The 20,289-nt window shown below is 44.3% G+C and overlaps 1 protein-coding gene across 1 annotated transcript in view; it reads left to right on the top strand.

The window, feature by feature from the left end:
• Positions 1-10,883, top strand: part of myom3 (myomesin 3) — a 90,779-nt gene extending 79,896 nt beyond the window's left edge. The window contains exons 30-34 of the mRNA XM_052036708.1: positions 1,944-2,107; positions 5,672-5,708; positions 7,299-7,321; positions 7,797-7,852; positions 10,629-10,883. Of these exons, the coding sequence (XP_051892668.1) occupies positions 1,944-2,107; positions 5,672-5,708; positions 7,299-7,321; positions 7,797-7,852; positions 10,629-10,883 (535 nt within the window). The remainder of the gene's footprint in view (positions 1-1,943; positions 2,108-5,671; positions 5,709-7,298; positions 7,322-7,796; positions 7,853-10,628) is intronic.
• Positions 10,884-20,289: the final 9,406 nt, after the last annotated feature.

The raw sequence follows: 20,289 nt of genomic DNA, 5'->3' as shown, positions 1-20,289 counted from the left end.
GTCAGTGCACAGTGTCTAGTTTCTTGAAGGTAACAGGACAAATAGATAAGGTGGCTGAATAGGTGAAGCACAGAATGCAAGAGCAGGGAAGTTGTGCTCAAACGTTATAAAACACTAGGTAGGGCACAGGCCGAGTACTGAATTAGTACAGGCCCCAAACTGCAGCAAGGTTGTAGCACTGGAGACAGTGCCAAGGAGGTTTACAAGGTTGTTGCCAGGGCAACCATAGAATGTGAGAAATGGAAGCAGAATGAGGCCATTCAGCCCTCCTGCCTGCTCCATGATTCTATAAGATCATGGCTGAACTTTTACCTCAGCTCCACTTTCCTGCATGAACCCCATATCCCTTGATTCCCTTATTATATAAAAATCTGTCAACCTCTGTCGTGAATATACTCAGTGGTTGAGTTTCTACAGCCTGCTGGGGTAGATGTGGGAATCTGGAACTCACAGCCCAGGAGAGTGGTGGAGGGCAAATCTTATCACAGGGAGGCAGACTCAGAGATCTGCAAGGCCACAGACCGAGATCTGGGAAATAGGAGGAAGCTGTCCCATTTTTGGCTGATGTGGACACAATGAACTGAGCAGACTCCTTGTTTACCATAAATGACCCTGATTCTATGGTCAACATCTCTCCCTTGGTTTCTGTATCCAGTTCCAAACAAATTGGTAAATTGGTTTATTATTGTCACACATACTGAGGTACAGTGAAAAACTTTGTTTTGCCTGCCATCCATATAGATCATTTCATTACAACAGTGCATTGAGGTAGTACAAGGGAAAACAATAACAGAATGCAGAATAAAGTGTTACAGTTACAGAGAAAGTGCAGTGCAGGCAGACAATAAGGTGCAAGGTCATAGAACATAGAACACTATAGCACAGTACAGGCCCTTCGGCCCACAACATTGTGCCGACATTTTATCCTGCTTTAAGATCTATCTAACCCTTCCCTCCCACATAGCCCCCTATTTTTCTATCATTCATGTGTCTATCTAAGAGTCTCTTAAATGTCCCTAATGTATCTGCCCCCACAACCTCTGCAGGCAGTGCGTTCCACGCACCCACCACTCTGTGTAAAAAAAACTTACCCCTGACATCCCCCTTATACCTTCCTCCAATCACCTTTAAATTATGCCCCCTTGTGTTAACCATTGTCACCCTGGGAAAAAGTCTCTGACTGTCCACTCGATCTATGCCTCTTATTATCTTGTACACCTCTATCAAATCACCTCTCATCCTCCTTCTCTCCAAAGAGAAAAGCCCCAGCTCACTCAACCTATCCTCATAAAACATGCTCTCCAATCCAGGCAACATCCTGGTAAATCTCCTCTGCACCCTCTGTAAGGGTTCCACATCCTTTCTATAATGACGTGACCAGAACTGAACACAATACTCCAAGTGTGGTCTGACCAGAGTTCTATAGAGCTGCAACATTACCTCGCAGCTCTTGAACTCAATAACGAGGTAGATTATGAAGTCAAGAGTCCATTTTATTGTACTAAAGTACTGTTCAATTGTCTTATAACAGCAGGATAGAAGGTGTCCTTGAGCCTGGTAGTATGTGATTTCAGGCTTTTGAATCTTCTGCCCAATGGGAGGGGGGAGAAGAGAGAATGTCCGGGGTGGGTGGGGTCTTTGATTATCTTGGCTTCTTTACCGAGGCAGCAAGAAGTGCAGACAGAGTCCATGGAGGGGAGGCTGGTTTCTGTGATGTGCTGAGCTGTGTCCACAACTTTCTGCAGTGTCATGTGGTCTCAGGCAGAACAGTTACCATACCAAGCCGTGATGCATCCGGATAGGATGCTTTCTATGGTACATTGATAAAACATGGATATACATCAGATTGCCCTGCACTAAAATATGGCGCCTTTGGAACTTTTCAGATCTGTAAATGATAATAAAGTTCTGTAGCAATAATTAAAATGCGGTTATTTATTTAGCAATAAAAGCCTGGAGTCGCAAGACAGGAGAAGGATTGGATCTGATAATCATCAGGTTTGGCTGGAGATCTTCAATCCAACTGAAATAGACAAGGGTAAATACACCCTGGAGTTGTTTGATGGGAAACAGAAACACAGCCGAGAGATCAATTTATCCCAGAAAGGTAACTATGTTTTTAAGTATTTTCCTATATTTGGACAAATTATTCTACTTCTGCAAATGGTTTCGGATTTGGCAAATTAAAGAAAATATTGACTTTGGAGGGAATGCTGTATAGATTTCTCAAATTGATGCCTGGGGCTGCAAAAGGTTAAGTTACAAGGAACAATCACACGGAGTGAGGTATTTTTTACTGAAATTTAGAGTCATTGATTGAAATGTTCGAGAAACTATTTGGGTTGAGAGAGGGAAACTGATTCTAATTTGGAAGATCAGTCTGAAAATTTGAGGCAGTCTTTTGAAGAATGAAGTTAGAAGACATGGTGAAGATGGCAGAAATGTGGAACCGTCACCCCTGAACTAATTAATGTTTGCCATTTTGTTAATTTAAAGAATATAAAAACACAAACAGGAGTAGATCATACAGCCTTTGAGGCTGCTCAGGATCCTGGCTGACCTACCTCAATACCAAATTCCTGCACTCACCCCAATTCTCTCAATGGCCAGAAATCCTTTGACCTCTGCTATGAATGACCTCAGTGACTGTGTCTCCACAGCCCTGCTGGTAGAGGAATTCAAAGATTCACCACCATCTCCTCATCTCAGTGGCAAATGTCCAACACCTTATTCTGAGACTGTGACCCAGGTTCTAGGCTCATCAGGCAGATAAAGCATCGTCCCTGCATCCAGCCTGTGTAGCCCTTTAAGAATTTTGTAAATCTTCGTGAGATCTTCTCTCATTCTTCTAAATACCAGAGAATAAAGTCCCAATTGACTCAGTCTCTCTCCTGTTCCTTGAACCAGTCTGGTGAATCTTCACTGCACTCCATCCATGGTAAGTAAATTATTTCTTCAGTAGGAGACCAAAACCGTACACAGTACTCCAAGGTGGTCTCACCAGACCCCTGCAAATGCAAAAAACATATAGAGTCATACAGCATGGAAGAAGGTTCTTTGACCCAAGTTGTCCACGCTGACCAAGGTGCCCACCTAAGCCAGTCCCATTTGCCCGCATTTGGCCCAGATCCCTCTAAACCTTTCCTATCTATGTACATATCCAAATGTCTTTTAAATGTTGTTATTGTACCTGCCTCACCTACTTTCTCTGGCACCTTGTTCCATATGATGATGCAGAAGGGAGTGCTGGTGTCTTGATGAGGCGGAAGGGAGTGCTGGTAGGGGTAATGTTCTCGAGGTTGTAGATGTCAAGAGAGAGGATGTGTTGAAGTTGTTAAATAATATTAAGACAGATAAATCTCCGGGGCCTGACGGGATTTTCCCCAGGCTGCTTCGAGAGGCTAGGGAGGAGATTGTTGAACCACTGGTAAGGATCTTTGAGTCCTCGTTGTCCACGGGGATGGTGCCAGAGGATTGGAGGGTTGCGAATGTTGTCCCCTTGTTCAAAAAAGGTAATAGGGATAGGCCAGGGAATTATAGACCGGTGAGTCTCACGTCTGTGGCGGGTAAGCTGTTAGAAAGGATTCTAAGGGATAGGATTTATGAACACCTAGAGAATCATGGACTGATTAGGGACAGCCAGCATGGCTTTGTGAAGGGAAGATCTTGCCTCACAAGCCTGATAGAGTTCTTTGAGGAGGTGACCAGGAAGATTGATGAGGGCAGTGAGGTGGATGTGGTTTACATGGATTTTAGTAAGGCGTTTGATAAAGTTCTTCATGGTAGGCTTCTTCAGAAGGTCAGAGGTCAAAGGATCCAAGGAAGCTTGGCTGTGTGGATTAGGAATTGGCTTGTCTGTAGAAAGCAGAGGGTTGTGGTGGAAGGAGTGCCCTCGGATTGGAGGGCAGTGACTAGTGGTGTCCCGCAGGGATCAGTTCTGGGACCTCTACTTTTTGTGATATTTATAGGTGACTTAGATGAGGGGGTGGAGGGCTGGGTTAGTAAGTTTGCGGACGACACTAAGATCGGCGGTGTTGTGGATAGTGTGGAGGGCTGTTGGAGCTTACAGAGGGATATTGATAGGATGCAGAGCTGGGCTGACAAGTGGCAGATGGAGTTCAATCCGGAGCAGTGTGAGGTGGTACACTTTGGAAGGACAAACTCCAGGGCAGAGTACAGGGTAAACGGCAAGGTACTTGGCAGTGTGGAGGAGCAGAGGGATCTGGGGGTTCATATTCACAGTTCATTGAAAGTTGCCTCACAGGTGGATAGAGCAGTTAAGAAGGCCAATGGGATGTTGGCTTTCATAAATCGAGGGATTGAGTTTAAGAGCCGTGAGGTGATGATGCAGCTTTACAAAACTCTAGGTAGGCCACGTTTAGAGTACTGTGTTCAGTTCTGGTCGCCTCATTATAGGAAGGATGTGGAGGCGTTGGAGAGGGTGCAGAGGAGATTTACCAGGATGCTGCCTGGATTAGAGCGTATGGAATATGAGGAGAGGCTTAAGGTGCTAGGGCTTTATTCACTGGAAAGGAGGAGGAGGAGAGGGGACATGATAGAGGTATATAAAATACTGAGAGGAATAGATAGAGTAGACAGTCAGCGCCTCCTTCCCAGGGCACCAATGCTCAAGACGAGAGGGCATGGCTTTAAAGTTATGGGTGGGAGGTTCAGAGGAGATGTCAGGGGGAGGTTTTTCATCCAGAGAGTGGTTGGTGCATGGAATGCACTGTCTGGGGTGGTGGTGGAGGCAGATACATTGAACAGGTTCAAGAGCTTGTTGGTTAGGCATATGGAGGAGTGTGGGATGGGGGGATATGAGGGAGGAAGGGGTTAGGTAGTGTGAGGGTGGTTTGATGGACGGCACAACATGGTGGGCCGAAGGGCCTGTTTTGTGCTGTATGGTTCTATGGTTCTGTGGTTCTATGGTTCATATAGCGACCACCCTCTGCACGAAGAAGTTGCCCCTCAAGTCCCTTTTAAATCTTTCCTCTCTCACCTTAAACCTGTGCCCCCTAGTTTTTGGTTCCCTTTCCCTGGGAAAAAGATGGTGTACATTCAGTCTATCTATGCCCCTCATGATTTAGTACACCTCTATAAGGTCACTCTTCAGTCTCCTACACTCCAGTGAATAAAGTCCTAGCCTGCCCACCATCTTTCTATCACTCAGCCCCTCGACTCCTGAGTCCCTTAACTTCTTTTCTGCCTGTAAATCAGACCACCTCCTCAGGTGCCATTAGCCTTTCCAAGGAGGTTTAGTTCCTCCAGCATTTTGTGTGTATTTCAGCCTTTCCAATCACCTGTTGCATCCTAATGTTGGTCTTCCGTGACCTGTGTACAAGCACACCCAGGTCCCTATGATGATCAACATGATGAGACCACCCCGGTGTGTTGTGTACAGTGTTAGTCTCCTCACCTAAGGAAGAATTTGCTTGCCCAATCTCTCATCACTTAGCAAATACTCTGCTTTTCTGTAATTTTACATCTGAGGTTGTTGGATTTTTCATTACCGAACCTGTTGAGGGATTTGAGGAAAAAGTAGCCAATGGAGTTAGATAACAGGTCGGATGTGATCAGTGCCAGAGCAGGTTTCAGGAGCTGGGTCAAATGTTCAAATGCTCCCATTATTATTCAATGTGAGTCTTAACGTTACATTTGTTGTTTTTTTCAGCTTTTGATGAAGCTATTACTGAATACCAAAGACTGAAGTAAGTTTCTATTCACTGGTTTAGTTTATGCATTTGAACTACCCTAAGAGCAGCTGAGTGAATGTCTCCCTGATGCCCTTAACATTGCAGAGGTTTACAACGCCCAAAAATTCAGATCTCACCCAATATAAGCTGCAGATGTACCCAAAGTCAATTCTAATTTGTTTATTTTTGCAATAAAAATATAGAAGAGATCTAATGGAATATAGCTTGTTGTAGAAATCATAGAATCATACATCAGAGGAACCGGCCTTTTTGCCGACCTTGTCCATGCTGACTGTGATGCCTAACTAAGCTAATCCCATTGCCTGCATTAGCCCCCTATCCCTCTACACTTTTCCTGTCTGAGTACTTGTCCAACCGCCTTTTAAATGTTGTAACTGTATCTTCCTTCATCACCTCCGCTGGCAGCTTGATCCATAAACCACCATCCTCGGCGTGAAAAACTTACCCCTCAGGTATCCTTTAAATTTATCCCCTCTCACCTTACACCTATGTCCTCTAGTTCTTGATTCCCTTGCCTTGGAGAAGAGTCTGACCACCTGCCCATCCATGCCCTCATAATTTTATAAACCTCTATAAGGTCACCCCTCAGCCTCCAACATTCCAGCGAGAATAAACCCAGCCTCTCCAATTTCTCCTTATAACTACAGCAAAAAAGAAAAAAAAGTGCATTTGAAAGACTTGCTTACAGAGTGAAAGCTATCTTTGCATTGTACCAATGAGCAGTCTCAACACTATCACTGACCCTCCTGAACAAAACAATGCAGGGGTCAATTCTGACTCCAGGGGAACATGTGCCTCTGAGTTCTAGTTCTGTGGGTTTCAGGGACTTGGACTCAAAAATCTAGGCTGTCACTTCTTACAACAGTGAGCACAAGTGCAGTTCCAACAGAGCAGCCCGCTTGATTAACACTTCACCCAGGGCGTTTAACACTCACACTCTCAACCATCACTGGAGTCAAGATGCACAGGAACAACTGACCAATATATCTCCAGCAGTACCTCCCAAACCTGCAAAACCTTCTGCCTAGAAAGACCAGGGCAGATGGTGTGTGGGAACTGCACCATCTCATAGATTGTCTCCAAGCCACATACCTGGAAATAAATTGGCAATCCTTGATCATCACTGAATCAAAATCCTGGAACTTCCCAGTTAACAACTCTGTGAGGTTCCTTCAACACAAGGTTCAAGAAGTTGGATCACTGCTACCTCCCAAGTGTGCCTTGGACTGGCCAAAAATGCTGACCTTGTTGGTAATGCTCCCATCCAATGTAAAACTAGAAAAGCAAAGGGTGAAGTACAACTGAGGAGCCCAGTTCAGCATGTCCTCTGAAATAGGTGTCCGAGATCTCTCAGCACTGCATCAGCCCAGCTTGTTGCGCAAGAGTCTCAGGAGTAGGACTTGAATCTACAACCTGACTCATAGGAAGGAGTGTTATCCACTGAGCCACAGTTAACATCTTTGTTATTTTTTGTGGCCTACTATCAATGATACATTCTCTGAAAAAGCCAACTACATGCATGTTTAAGATGTAGAATCACTGAATCACTGTGAATTTCCTGATTTTGTTGTATTTGCCTTTCAGACAAGCAGCATTTGCAGAGAAAAGTAAGTTAGTTCAACCAACTGTAAATATCCATAAGTGGTGTGTGCATGAGGTAATTTTCTGTTCCTGGGGCTTCCAGGCCTTTTGCAGTCACAATGTGCTCTTCCATGAGCTGGACGAGCAGATTGTCACTGCTAAAGTGAACTTCTGGTCAGGTTTGGGACTTTTGGGGTAAGGCATTGAAAGAACATCAGCCACACAACACAGCACACACATGATTGGATGGTTGGAGGGGAACACACACCATCTGTCCTGCTTTTTACAGCATTGTCACTGCCGAGAGTGTGAGGCTTTCAAGTCGTCACAAGGTTTGAACATGGGCAGATATCACATCATCAACCAAGTTCTTCTCCACCTCCCCAGTATATAATACTGGCGATGAATAGGTTGGAATTTCCCAGAATTTGTTTTCACTGGAATGCTATTTCAACTGCTCCATTGGACTTCCAACATAAAGTGTTGTTCCTTTTCCCTTAGACAGAGCTAAAGTGTCCAAGGGTCTACCTGATGTTGTTAATGTTATGGAGAACAAGGTAAGAAAAGCAAATATGATGGAAGTATTAACATGAGAACATCAACATTATCACGGCCACTTCAGTTAAAGCTAACATTTCATAAAATTCATTACAATTATTATTCTTTAAGCTAAGCCTCCAACGAGAGTAAATGTATATTCCCTGCTATAACACATCATTATCACAAAGTAATATTTTCTTTCTCTTGTCTGTTATATAGATGATTTAATTTTCTGTAACAAACCTACTTTGTGACTGTGAATACTAATCTGTTAATTATAAATTAAAATATAATTTCAACACCTTATTATTCAGTAATACCTTGAATATAAATTAAATTGCAACTCAGTCTTGTTCTAACTTCCTTGCTCTCCCAATCTGATTGGCTGTAGTGAAGGAGTTCCTGGGTTTGTGTTTATTAGCAATGGCCAGTTCTGAGCTATACTGAGCACCCTCCAACCCATGCCCCAGTTGACATAGATCGCCTGGTGTAATTTTTGGATTTGCCTGTAGTGTGATGCAGGATTAGCAGAATCTGGACAGATCATGGCAGGAGCTAAGTGTGACTTTGTGAGCTCCATTTGTTTTACAGGTTTACATGGGCTGTGGAAAGTGTGATCTCTGTGAACTATGACCCAGCAGTAATACCCGCCCCATGATCATCCCCAAAACATGCCGGTGTGTTTTTTTTATTAGGATCTAAACTAAAAAATAATGCAGCTGCAACAGCACAGGGCTAATCTCCCCACCTGAAATCTCACGTCATCCTGGCTGCCTTGAGAACAGAGTGGTTCTGGCTCCCACTGTTAATGAAGGAGGCATTCCAATCTGTTTCCCTGTATCTTGGCAGATGCATTGCAACTCCCTCATCATTCTGATAGAAAACCTTGGGCAACTACAAGAGAATCTGTTTAACGTCTATAGTCAGGATAAATTAAAATTGTTAAATCAAATATAAAGTTATTAACCATGTGGATGGAGACAAAATTATCAAAAAACAACAAACTCAAGCTTCAGAAAAAAAGAATATGTTTGAAAAAGGTTCCTTTCAGAAAGGATTTGGCAAGTTACCACCCAACCCATCACAGCCAGTTTGGACCTGTTGTGATCACAATCGATCCAAACTAGAAGGGGATGCTGAGTAGCATTCTTCATGTTTAGAGCAGAAAATGTGGGAGGGACTAAAGAAACGTCTCTCTGAAATGGGGTGCAGGGCAGAAGGTTTTGAGAATGCTGCTGTAGAGAAAATAGAAACAGATTGTTTCCAACATTTTAGAAGAATGTATGTCCTGTATAAAATGTGTGAGATTTATGAGTCAGAAGGTTATTGGTTATTGTGTCACTCTAGAGCTGACAGCACGAAAGCTAGGCTGATCTTCCAGTACAGTCACTCCCACCATTGAAAACATCCCAACATCTCCCCTGTCAAGTGCCCTTAGGATCTTGTATGTTTGAACAGGGCCACCCCTTATTCTTCTAAACTCCAAGGACTACACGCCCAAGCTATTTAGTCTCTATTGGTAGGACAACCCTCTCATCCTAGGAACTAACCTGGTGAATCTCCTGTGGACTGTCTCCAATGTTACTACATTCTTTTTTGGGTAAGGGGTTCAAAACTGTGTGCATTATTCCAGGTGAGGCTTCAATTAAGATGCAACAAAACCTCCCTACAATTGCAACAAAACCTCCCTACTTTTAAACTCCACCCCTTTGCAATAAAGGCCAACATGCCATTTACCTTCTTAACCACTTATTGGACCTGCCTGCTAGCTTTTTGTGATTCATGCACTAGAGCACCTAGATCTCTCTGTACCACACTCATTTTCAGTCTCTCTCCATTTAGAAAATAATCTGCCTTTTGATTTCTCTTACCAAAGTGCATGACCTCACCCCCACATTAAACTCCATTTGCCAGTCTTTTGTCCACTCACTCAACCTATGGGTGTCCGATTACAGAACCACAGTATCCTATCACAACTTGCTCTTCCACCTATTTTCATATCACTGGCAAATCTGGAAAGCTGACACACTGTCGCTTCCTCCGGGTTGTTAATGTAAATAGTGAGTAATTACAGGACAAAAACTGATCCCTGGGGTACTCCACCAGTTATCTCCTTCCACCTGTCTGTTTTCCATGAGACTGCCGGTTCCCAATCCATTTTAATACACTTCCTCCAATACCATGGGTGTTTAATTTTGATTGTAATTTAAACACAAGTAGCAACTGAGTATGACAAATTCTTCACCAGGTTGGTATCAAAAATGGATGAAAAACACAAAGATGCTGGAGGAAGTCAGCAGGCCAGGCGGTATCCGTGGAGAAAAGCAGGCGGTCACCTTTTTGGGTCAGGACCCTTCTTCAGGACTGAAGATAGGAAAAGGGGAAGCCCAATATATAGGAGGGAAAAGCAAAGCAGTGATAGGTGGACAAAAGAGGGGAGGCGGGGTGGGCACAGGGTGGTGATAGGTAGATGCAGGTAAGAGATAGTGATAGGCAGGTGTGGGGGAGGAGGGGAGAGCAGATCCACCGGGGGACGGGTCAAAGGTAAGGAGGAAAAAAGGGGTGTAGAGGAAAGAGAGAGAGGCTAGGAAAGGGAAGACAAGAAGAGGCACGGTTGTGGGGGTGTGGGGATTGCTTAAAGTGGGAGAATTCAATGTTCATGCCAAAAATAACTAAAATAATCTGAAGTTCTTTTGCATTGATACAACAGCGTGCAGCTAATCAATTTGATGGCAGCATCATGGTGCTCCAGACTAGCCAATAGTAAAATTAATATTTTCTTGCATTCCACAGACCCTGTACTTGTCTTGTACCATTTCTGGAGATCCCATTCCAGAGGTATTCTGGCTGAAAAACGACAAAGAAGTGGTGGCCAGTGAACACTGTCAGATCACCGTTGAAAAGACCACTGTGACTTTCATTATCCAGCAGGTCACCTCACAAGACTCTGGAAGATACAGTCTGTTGGTTAGGAATAAATATGGTTCTGAAACAGCTGCTATCACAGTCGGTGTGTACAAATGTGGTGAAGAGGCAAAGAAGGAATAACAGTCAGCATCTGTTATAAAAATAGCCCACAGTTTCAGGATTAGTAACAGCAGCAGAGTGAAATGAAAAGGAATCACCAGCTCAAATCTGGTTTTGTGAAATGTTTTGAATTCCAGGAGATAACATTTTAGTTTGTGGTGCTGTTAACGTTTTAATTGTAAAGTCAATGTTAGAAATGACAGCTTAGGGCTTTGAGTGGAATAGCAACTAATTTGAAGAAATCGTGCAGATCAGAATGTGTTAAGATGACAGGAGTCAGCTTTCTGAAAAAGTAGAACTAGTAGTGAGCACAGGGGTACAGATGGAGCTTCTCACACACAAAATGAGACATCTGGAATTTGTTACTGAAGGAAGTAATCTAACTGAGTTTAAGCAATAATTGCGTACCTTTCTGAAGAGGGACGATGCTGAGAGAATTGTAGCTAATTGATGTTGTTACATCTGTTGGCAAATTCCTGTTAATGGTTCAGGTGGTGTTATCTGCCTTGCCCCTTTACAACCAGTAATTTCCTGCTGAAAACGGAGGGCGGAAAATCATGAGCCCCTGATCTTCTTTCCATTCACCCATCCCACCTCTATTTTGTTGGAAGTTGGGAAAATGAAGTGATGCTGGAAGGACGATGTTGCAAGCAAGGAAGGGATGACAACACCAGCCTGCAGCAGAGCTCCAGTCCTGAGGATGGGCCACAGTTCCCGCTCTGCTTGGAAAGCTGTGTATGAGTGTACAAAATACTCTGCCGAGACTTGAAAACCTGCCAAGATTCACTCCCTGGACTTACATTAACTGCTCTATATGCTGCTTTTACAATCATTAACTTTTACCAAATAAATTTGTCATTCAGAATGAAAATTTATGATATGCTGTGTTTATTACTAAGATTGGTGGGTTAGCCACAGACTACTCTACACTGGGATTTGAATCCAGCCGAGATTGATGAGATGAAAGATCCTTTACTCTATGACAATTTTAACAGTCTCAATCCACAGTGGTGTGTGAGCTCACAGCAAAATGTGACTTCAAAATGTTAAACACCAAACAGACCCAGGTTCTAGGCTGGCAGAGCTAGAGGCAGCTTGGCTACCCTTGCGCAGATGAGACATAGCAGAGAATTGCATCAACACCAATTCCAGACTGATGTCCAAACTCCAGCAGCTGGAAGTGGGCAAACCTTGCAAAACATTCGTGGGGTTGGAGGCTGCACCTCCAGAAATTCAATCAGGTTGCTGAGTGGACAGGTCCTGACATCATTCATTTGTCTTTCTCAGATATAATCTGATACCCGTCACCACTACAGTGTTGGGATGCACACCATGGATTGTTGATTCGTGTCAGACTTTGATGCTGCTGCTGCCCACTAACCAACGTTGCATCCATCTACTTCACAGTTCTCCATGAAAGGAAAAATTGTCCTGGAACTGAGGAGAAAGTTTGGAATAGAATTCCTTTCATTGTTGACCTCAGGAGCAGAGGGAAGGGTCAGCAGTGTCCCAACGGGACCAGAACATGTTGCAACTGTACAAAACACTGGTCAGGCTGCACTTGGAGTATTGTGTCCAGTTCTGGTCAGCACACTACAGGAAGAGTGCCAAGGAGATTCAGCAGGACGTTGCCTGGAACGGAGGGCTGGAGTTATAAAGAGAGATTGGACAGGCTGGGCCTATTCTCACTGGAGGCTGAGGGGTGACCTCATAGAGGTTTATAAAATTATGAGGGGCAGGGATAGGGTAGACAGGGTCTTTTTCCCAGAGCATTGGAGTCTAGGACTAAAGGGCATGGGTTTAAGGTGCAAGTGTAGAAACTTAAAGATTTGAGGGGTAGGTTTTGTCACACAGAGGGTGGTGAATATCTGGAACAAGCTGCCAGCGGAGGTGAGAGAGGCAGGTACAATTACTATAGTTAAAGGATGTTTGAACAGGTACTTGGATACGAAAGGCTTAGCGGGATACGGCCCTAACAAGGCCAGATGGAATTAGTGAGACAGGCATCATGGTCAGCAGAGTCGAAGGACCTGTTCCTGTGCTCTGTGGTTCTGTGGATTTGCGGATGGGGAACAGGAAAGCTGGGGCACATTTAGGGAGTTTTTCTGCATTCCCTCCCCACCTCCCACCACACCCCACTGACCCTGGCTGAGGTCCTAGTCCGGCTGAGGTCCTAGTCCGGCTGAGGTCCTAGTCCGGCTGAGGGACAGGAGAGGAATCGAACAGCAGAGGCAATAGTGGGAGCGAACCCTGGGGGGGGCGGTTCGGTGGTTATTGTGGGAAAAGGCAGGAGTGGGCACTGGGAGCAGGGGTGGTGGTGGGACAAGAGGAGACAGACCAGGCTGGGGAAGACCCAAAGACCCCCTCACTGTTTGTCAGGTCACCTCTCTGTCTGCAGAGAGTTCTCTCACTCCCTCTTACACTCTCAGACTCTCACGTTCTCTCACACTAACCCAGACACACAGCCACAATCTCTCTCACTCTCAGACACAGACTCGCACTCACACTCTTTCACCATATCTTACACTCTCTCCCTCTCTCTTGCACTCATTGGCTTTCACACTCTCCCACATTCTTTTACACACAGTCTCTCATAATCTGAGCCACCAGCTCTCAGCCTCCGTCCCACTATCCAGTGCTCCCATGCACACTCACTTTCTCACACTTTCCCTGTCTCTGACGTGCTCGCTCACAAGTCCACACTTTCCCACACTGCTCCGCTTGCGGTTGTATCTCACACTCTCACCCACTCTATCCCACATTCACACTCTCTCACTCTCTTGCTAACTCCCTCACATTTCCTGAATACCTCACACTCTCTCACTCTCTCACACTCTCCCAGTATCACACACACTCACCCACTCTCTCACGCTTATTCACACAGATTTTCACACCCACTTATTCTCTCATTCAGTGTCAGCGATCACATTCTAACAAAAACACTAACACATTCACACTCTCACACTTTCTCACACCCCCTTACTCCCACACTCGCTCCCACACTCCCTCCCACTCTCTCTCACACTCACTTACGATCCCAAAGTCTTGTCCACTCTCTCTTTCTCACACCTTCTTTCCCACACTCGCGCACAATCCCATTTTCTCACACCTTTTTACGATCTCCCTTCCTCACAATCATTCACACATACTCTCACATTCTCTCTCTATTTCACTCTTGCTTAATCACATTCTCTCACACTCACGCACCCACACACTCACACTTGCTCACACACACACTCACACTTACTCACACACACTCATACTTGCTCACACATGCACTCATACTTGCTCACACACACACCACAAGTACACACACTCATACACACACACATTCTAATCTACACGCTAACCACTCACATTCTGACAATTGTTCTTACTCTCTCACTATGCCACACTCTTACATTCTCTCACGTTCTCTCACATCCACACACTCACACAGTCACTGAGGAAAAGCAGGGGCCTGGCACTGATTTGATTGCTGGACAAAGATTCAGCACGGGCTGGGTGGGCTGAATGGCCTCTTTCTCTGCCCAGACAATTGTAGGATTCAAACTTAGCTCAGGTGATGCAGAGGTTTATTCGGATTGAATTGAGCACCTTTTGTTTATTTCCCTGACTCTAAGAATGTTTGTTCATTATCCACCGTAAAGGTTTATTTTAATCCATGATTGGGCAAACTACAAAAATCCTGCTGTAAGATTTAGTTTCTTCCCCAGTTATTTAATATTTTGTGTTGCACAAATCTACAACGATATGAGTTGAACATTTCTGGAGGTCAGCACCGCCTAACCAGCCAAGCCTTTACAGAGTCCAGGCCAACAAACTTCAGTCTGAGCATCCTGCCCATCACCAAACCTTTAACCTAATGGCCAGGACAGGTTTCAACCATCCAAATGCCCCCCAGAGCCCTTCAGCAGAACCTTGCACTAAAAGGCAGACTGTGTAGCTGAAGATATTTGATTTAAGATTGACAAAAGATGTTTCATCAATAGAGAAATTGTTGATAAATTTACAAGCAGGCCTGGAACATCTGCAGCTTTAAAAAACTCTGGTTAGGCCACATCTGGAGTATTACATTCAGTTGTGGTCACCCCATTATAGGGAGGATGTGGAGGTTTTGGAGAGGGTGCAGAAGAGGTTCACCAGGATGCTGCCTAGATTAGAGGGCACGTTCTATAAGGAGGGGTTGGACAAACTTGGGTTGTTGTCTCTGGATCGGTGGAGGCTGAGGGGAGACCTGATAGAAGTTTATAAAATTCTGAGAGGCATCGATTGAGTAGACAACCAATATCTGTAACCCAGGGTTGAAATGTCTAATACCAGAGGCCATGCATTTAATGTGAGAGGGGGTAAGTTCAAAGGAGATGTGCGGGGCAAGTTTTTTAACACAGAGAGTGATGGGTGCCTGGAATGTGCTGCCAGGGGTGGTGGTGCAGGCAGATACGATGGAGGTGTTCAAGAGGCTCTTAGATAGGCACGTGGATGTGCGGAGAATGGAGGGATATGGACTTTGTGTAGGCAGAAGGGACTAGTTTAGTTAGGTTTAATTACTAGTTTAATTAGTTCAGCACAACATCGTGGGCCGAAGGACCTGTTCCTGTGCTGAATGTTCTATGTTCAGTCATGAAAGGCCAGCTATATCATTCTTTGAAAAGGTTTTAGTGGTGATGATAACTTGAGCCCATTTGTGAAGTAAAAAGAAAAAAGAAAGGGACCATTGTACAGAATGGAAGGCTAATATTTTTGTTACCGTGTAAAAGACAAAGGATCAGTTTCTCTTTTGCACTGCATTGTCCATCAGACACTTTGAAAGCTTCCCACAGTAAAGGCAATATCAGGGGCTGGCTGTTGGAGAGATGAAAAGAGGCCATCGATTGGAGCTGTTTGCAATGTTGCTCCTGGTTCTCTACTAATGAAAGACCAAGATATCAAACAGCAGGGAAAAATGAGAGTAGATATAAAAAATACAAAGGCAAAAATTTCACAGAGGTTTCTCTGTTATCTCTGTGTCAGTAGGACCACATATCCCTGTGTCAGTAGATCCACATATCCCTGTGTCACTAGGACCACATATCCCTGTGTCAGTAGGACCACATATCCCTGTGTCAGTAGATCCACATATCCCTGTGTCAGTAGGACCACATATCCCTGTGTCAGTAGATCCACATATCCCTGTGTCACTAGGACCACATATCCCTGTGTCAGTAGGATCCACATATCCCTGTGTCAGTAGATCCACATATCCCTGTGTCACTAGGACCACATATCTCTGTGTCAGTAGGACCACATATCCCTGTGTCAGTAGATCCACATATCCCTGTGTCACTAGGACCACATATCCCTGTGTCAGTAGGATCCACATATCCCTGTGTCAGTAGGACCACATATCCCTGTGTCACTAGGACCACATATCCCTGTGTCACTAGGACCACATATCCCTGTGTCAGTAGGACCACATATCCCTGTGTCACTAGGACGACATATCCCCGTGTCAGTAGGACCACATATCCCTGTCTCAGTAGGACCACATATCCCTGTGTCACTAGGACCATATATCCCTGTGTCAGTAGGACCCAATATCCCTGTGTCAGTAGATCCACATATCCCTGTGTCACTAGGACCACATATACCTGTGTCAGTAGGACCACATATCCCTGTGTCAGTAGATCCACATATCCCTGTGTCACTAGGACCACATATCCCTGTGTCAGTAGATCCATGAATCCCTGTGTCAGTAGGACCACATATCCCTGTGTCATTAGATCCACATATCCCTGTGTCAGTAGGACCACATATCCCTGTGTCAGTAGGACCACATATCCCTGTGTCAGTAGATCCACATATCCCTGTGTCACTAGGACCACATATCCATGTGTCACTAGGAACACATATCCCTGTGTCAGTAGGAACACATATCCCTGTGTCAGTAGATCCACATATCCCTGTATCGGTAGGACCCACATTTCACTGTCTGGTGCACTCTTTCACTGTGCCGAAATGACCTTGTCTCTTTCAACATTTTGTGACTGACCAGTAGGATTTTGACTCCTAAAGTTATTCACCTAGAGTGCAGATAGGATTAAGCAAGCACAGACACTGGCAGCAGGCAGTGAACCTGGCCCTAGCACCAGGTAAATCACCTCTCACCTCAGCCTCTAGCTTTAACAAGGAAACACAAGATTATCACCTAATTCTTTAACCTTCCTTTCTCTCCGATCCATTAATAAGATAATTATTTAACAAGAAAAAATACCCTGGAAGAATCCCTAACATGCACAGCAAATACTACAACTACAAAAGAGCACCCATATTCCATCAATAGTTTGCTCACATAGTATATTCCAAATATTTAATTATGGTTTAAATTGTTGAGGTGCTACTTTGTTCTGTATTAGGTACTCAAAAAATAAAACAAAATACCAAAGAAATTGGAGGAGGAGTAACCATTAAACCCACATCAACATATGTTAAGTTCCTGGCTGATTTGTTCCTGAGTTCAGCTCCACTCTCCTGCCTGTTCCCCATAGCCCTCCTCTCCTCAACAGCTGAATAAATCTCTCTGCCGTGGCTCTGAATGTGTCCAATGACTCAGCCCCCAGCCTGCTATCCAGTATCAGTGGATCTGCACCAGTTTTAACTGCAGAGACAACCCAACATTTGGCTTCTGATGGAGATGCACCACGTGTCCAAAGCCCAACTCCAGCCAGAAGTGGGATCCAGGCAGACATTTTGTTAAAGATGTTGGGTATTCACCATCATCTTGGACTGGATCATTGCTCCTGACCCTCCCCTGCCTGCTAATCCAATTGTCCCAATTAAATCATTTGGTTCCAACACTTTGCTCAGCTGATCAGAATCAGAATCAGGTTTATTATCACTGACATATGTCATGAAATTTGTTGTTTGCAGCAGCAGCACAGTGCAAGACATAAAAATTACTATAAGTTAACCAAAAATAAATAAATAGTGCAAAAAAAAGGAATAACGAGGTAGTGTTCATGGGTTCAAGGACTGTTCAGAAAACTGATGGTGGAGGGGAAGAAACTGTTCTTGAAAGGTTGAATGTGGGTCTTCAGGCTCCTGTACCTCCTCCCCGATGGTAGTAATGAGAAGAGGGCATGTCCCGGATGGTGAGCGTCCTCAGTGATTGATGCCGCCTTCTTGAGGCACCACCTCCTGAAGGTTTCCTCGATGGTGGAAAGGGTTGTACCCATGATGGAGCTGGCTGAGTCTACAACCCTCTGCAGCCTCTTTCAATCCTGCACATTGGAACCTCCACACCAGGCACTGATGCTCTCCACCATACATCTATAGAAATTTGCAAGAGTCTTTGGTGACTTAAGATAAGATAAGACATACCAAATCTCCGCAAACTCCTAATGAAGTAGAGCTGCTGGTGTGTCTTCTTCATGATTGCATCAATGTGTTGGGCCCAGGATAGATCCTCTGAAATGTTGACGCCAAGGAACTTGAAGCTGCTCACCCTTTCCACCACTGACCCCTCATTGAGGACTGGTGTGTGTTCTCCCAACTTCCCCTTCCTGAAGTCCACAATCAGTTCCTTGGTCTTGCGGATGTTGAGTGTGAGGTTGTTGTTGCGACACCACTCAACCAGCCGATCTACCTCACTCCTGTACGCCTCCTTATCGCCCTCTGAGATTCTGCCAACAACAGTGGTGTCATCAGCGAATTTATAGATGGCGTTTGAGATGTGTCTAGCCACACAGTCATGAGTGTAGAAAGAGTAGAGCAGTGGGCTAAGCACGAATCCTTGAGGTGCGCCTGTGTTGATTGTCAGTGAGGAGGAGATGTTTCTATCGATCTGCACTGACTGGTCTCCCGATAAGGAAGTTGAGGAACCAGTTGCCGAGGGAAGCAGGTTTTGAAGCTTGTTGATTGGTACTGAGGGGATCATCACCTTGCATAATGATGAATATCCAACATAGAATACAGAATGGAAAGTCTGAGATTATTTTAGACTAGTTCATAAATACCTGAAATTCCTGCCAGTTCAAGCATTTCGCCTTGAGTTCATTGCAGGAGACGGCATCTTCAGGTTAAATTATTCACCCACGAAGTCCTGGCGTTGCTCTTGCTTTCTCAATGTACGGCAGGAACAGTAGCACTGCAGGTAGTGCTGCTGCCTCTCAGCTCCAGTCACCTGATTTGATCCTGGTCTTGGGTACCATCAGTTTTTTGGTAGTTTACTTAGTTTCTATAAGCTACCCACTATGTAGGTCAATGACTGGATGTGGAGCTGACGGGCATGAGAGAGAGAATGGGATCGTGGAAAATAAGTGGGGCGGTGGCACTGATGGGACAGTTCTGATTCCATGAGCCAAATGGACTCTTTCTAAAACATAGCAAGCTAGGAAATGATATGGGATGATACAGACTTGTTGCATTATTGTCATTTTTGTTACAAAATGCAGGTCTTTCATGCACTTACCTGGTACAGTGTAATCTCACCTCACAGCACAGTCCTACAAACACCAAATCGTACAATGCTCTCTGTTATAAATTTATATATAGATTTGGTATTGGTTCATTATTAGTATTGGTTTATTATTGTCACATGTACCAAGATACAGTGAACAGCTTTGTTTGCACGCCATCTAGTCAGATCATTCCATTCATAAGTACATCGAGGTAGCAAAAAGGAAAACAGAGTGCAGAATATGGTGTTGCAGCCACAGAGAGAACGCAGTGCAGGTAGACAAATAAAGTGCAAGGGCCACAACAAGGTAGATTGGAAGCTCAACGGTTCAGCTTTTAGCATTTGAGAGGTCCATTCAAGATTCTGATAACAGTGGGATAGAAGCTGTTAAGGAGTTTGTGAATTTTAGGAATGTTATATTTCGGTTTAAACCGTAAAGTATAAATCATTTAAGCAGTGACCAATAACTCCAACAACTAGGATTAGGACATTGACCTTGAAGGAATAGTGAACAATTTAGCTGGCCACCATTAAGGACCCTCACCACCCGGGACATGTCCTCTTCTCATTACTACCATCGGGGAGGAGGTACAGGAGCCTGAAGACCCACACTGAACAATTTAGGAACAGCTTCTTCCCCTCCGCCATCAGATTTCTGAACAGTCCATGAACCCATGAACACCAACTCATTATTCCTCTTTTGCATAATTTATTTATTTTTGTAACTTATAGTAATTTTTATGTCTTGCACTGTAATGCTGCCACAAAGCAACAAATTTCATGATATATATCAGTGATAATAAACCTGATTCCGAATCTGATTCTAATTCAATGAGACTGAATGCAAGGTGAATTACATCCAGAACTACTTGGTGTTTGTTCAGAAGACCTATGTTGATTACTTTTCAGTTAATGATTAGACTTGAACCTTCAAACCAGTTCTGTAATCAAATTATTAACAAATCTGAATATACTATACTGACTGCCAGG

The sequence above is a fragment of the Pristis pectinata genome, chromosome 22, assembly GCF_009764475.1.
Source record: "Pristis pectinata isolate sPriPec2 chromosome 22, sPriPec2.1.pri, whole genome shotgun sequence".
NCBI lineage: Eukaryota > Metazoa > Chordata > Chondrichthyes > Rhinopristiformes > Pristidae > Pristis > Pristis pectinata.
This window is presented reverse-complemented; position numbering and strand designations above follow the sequence as displayed.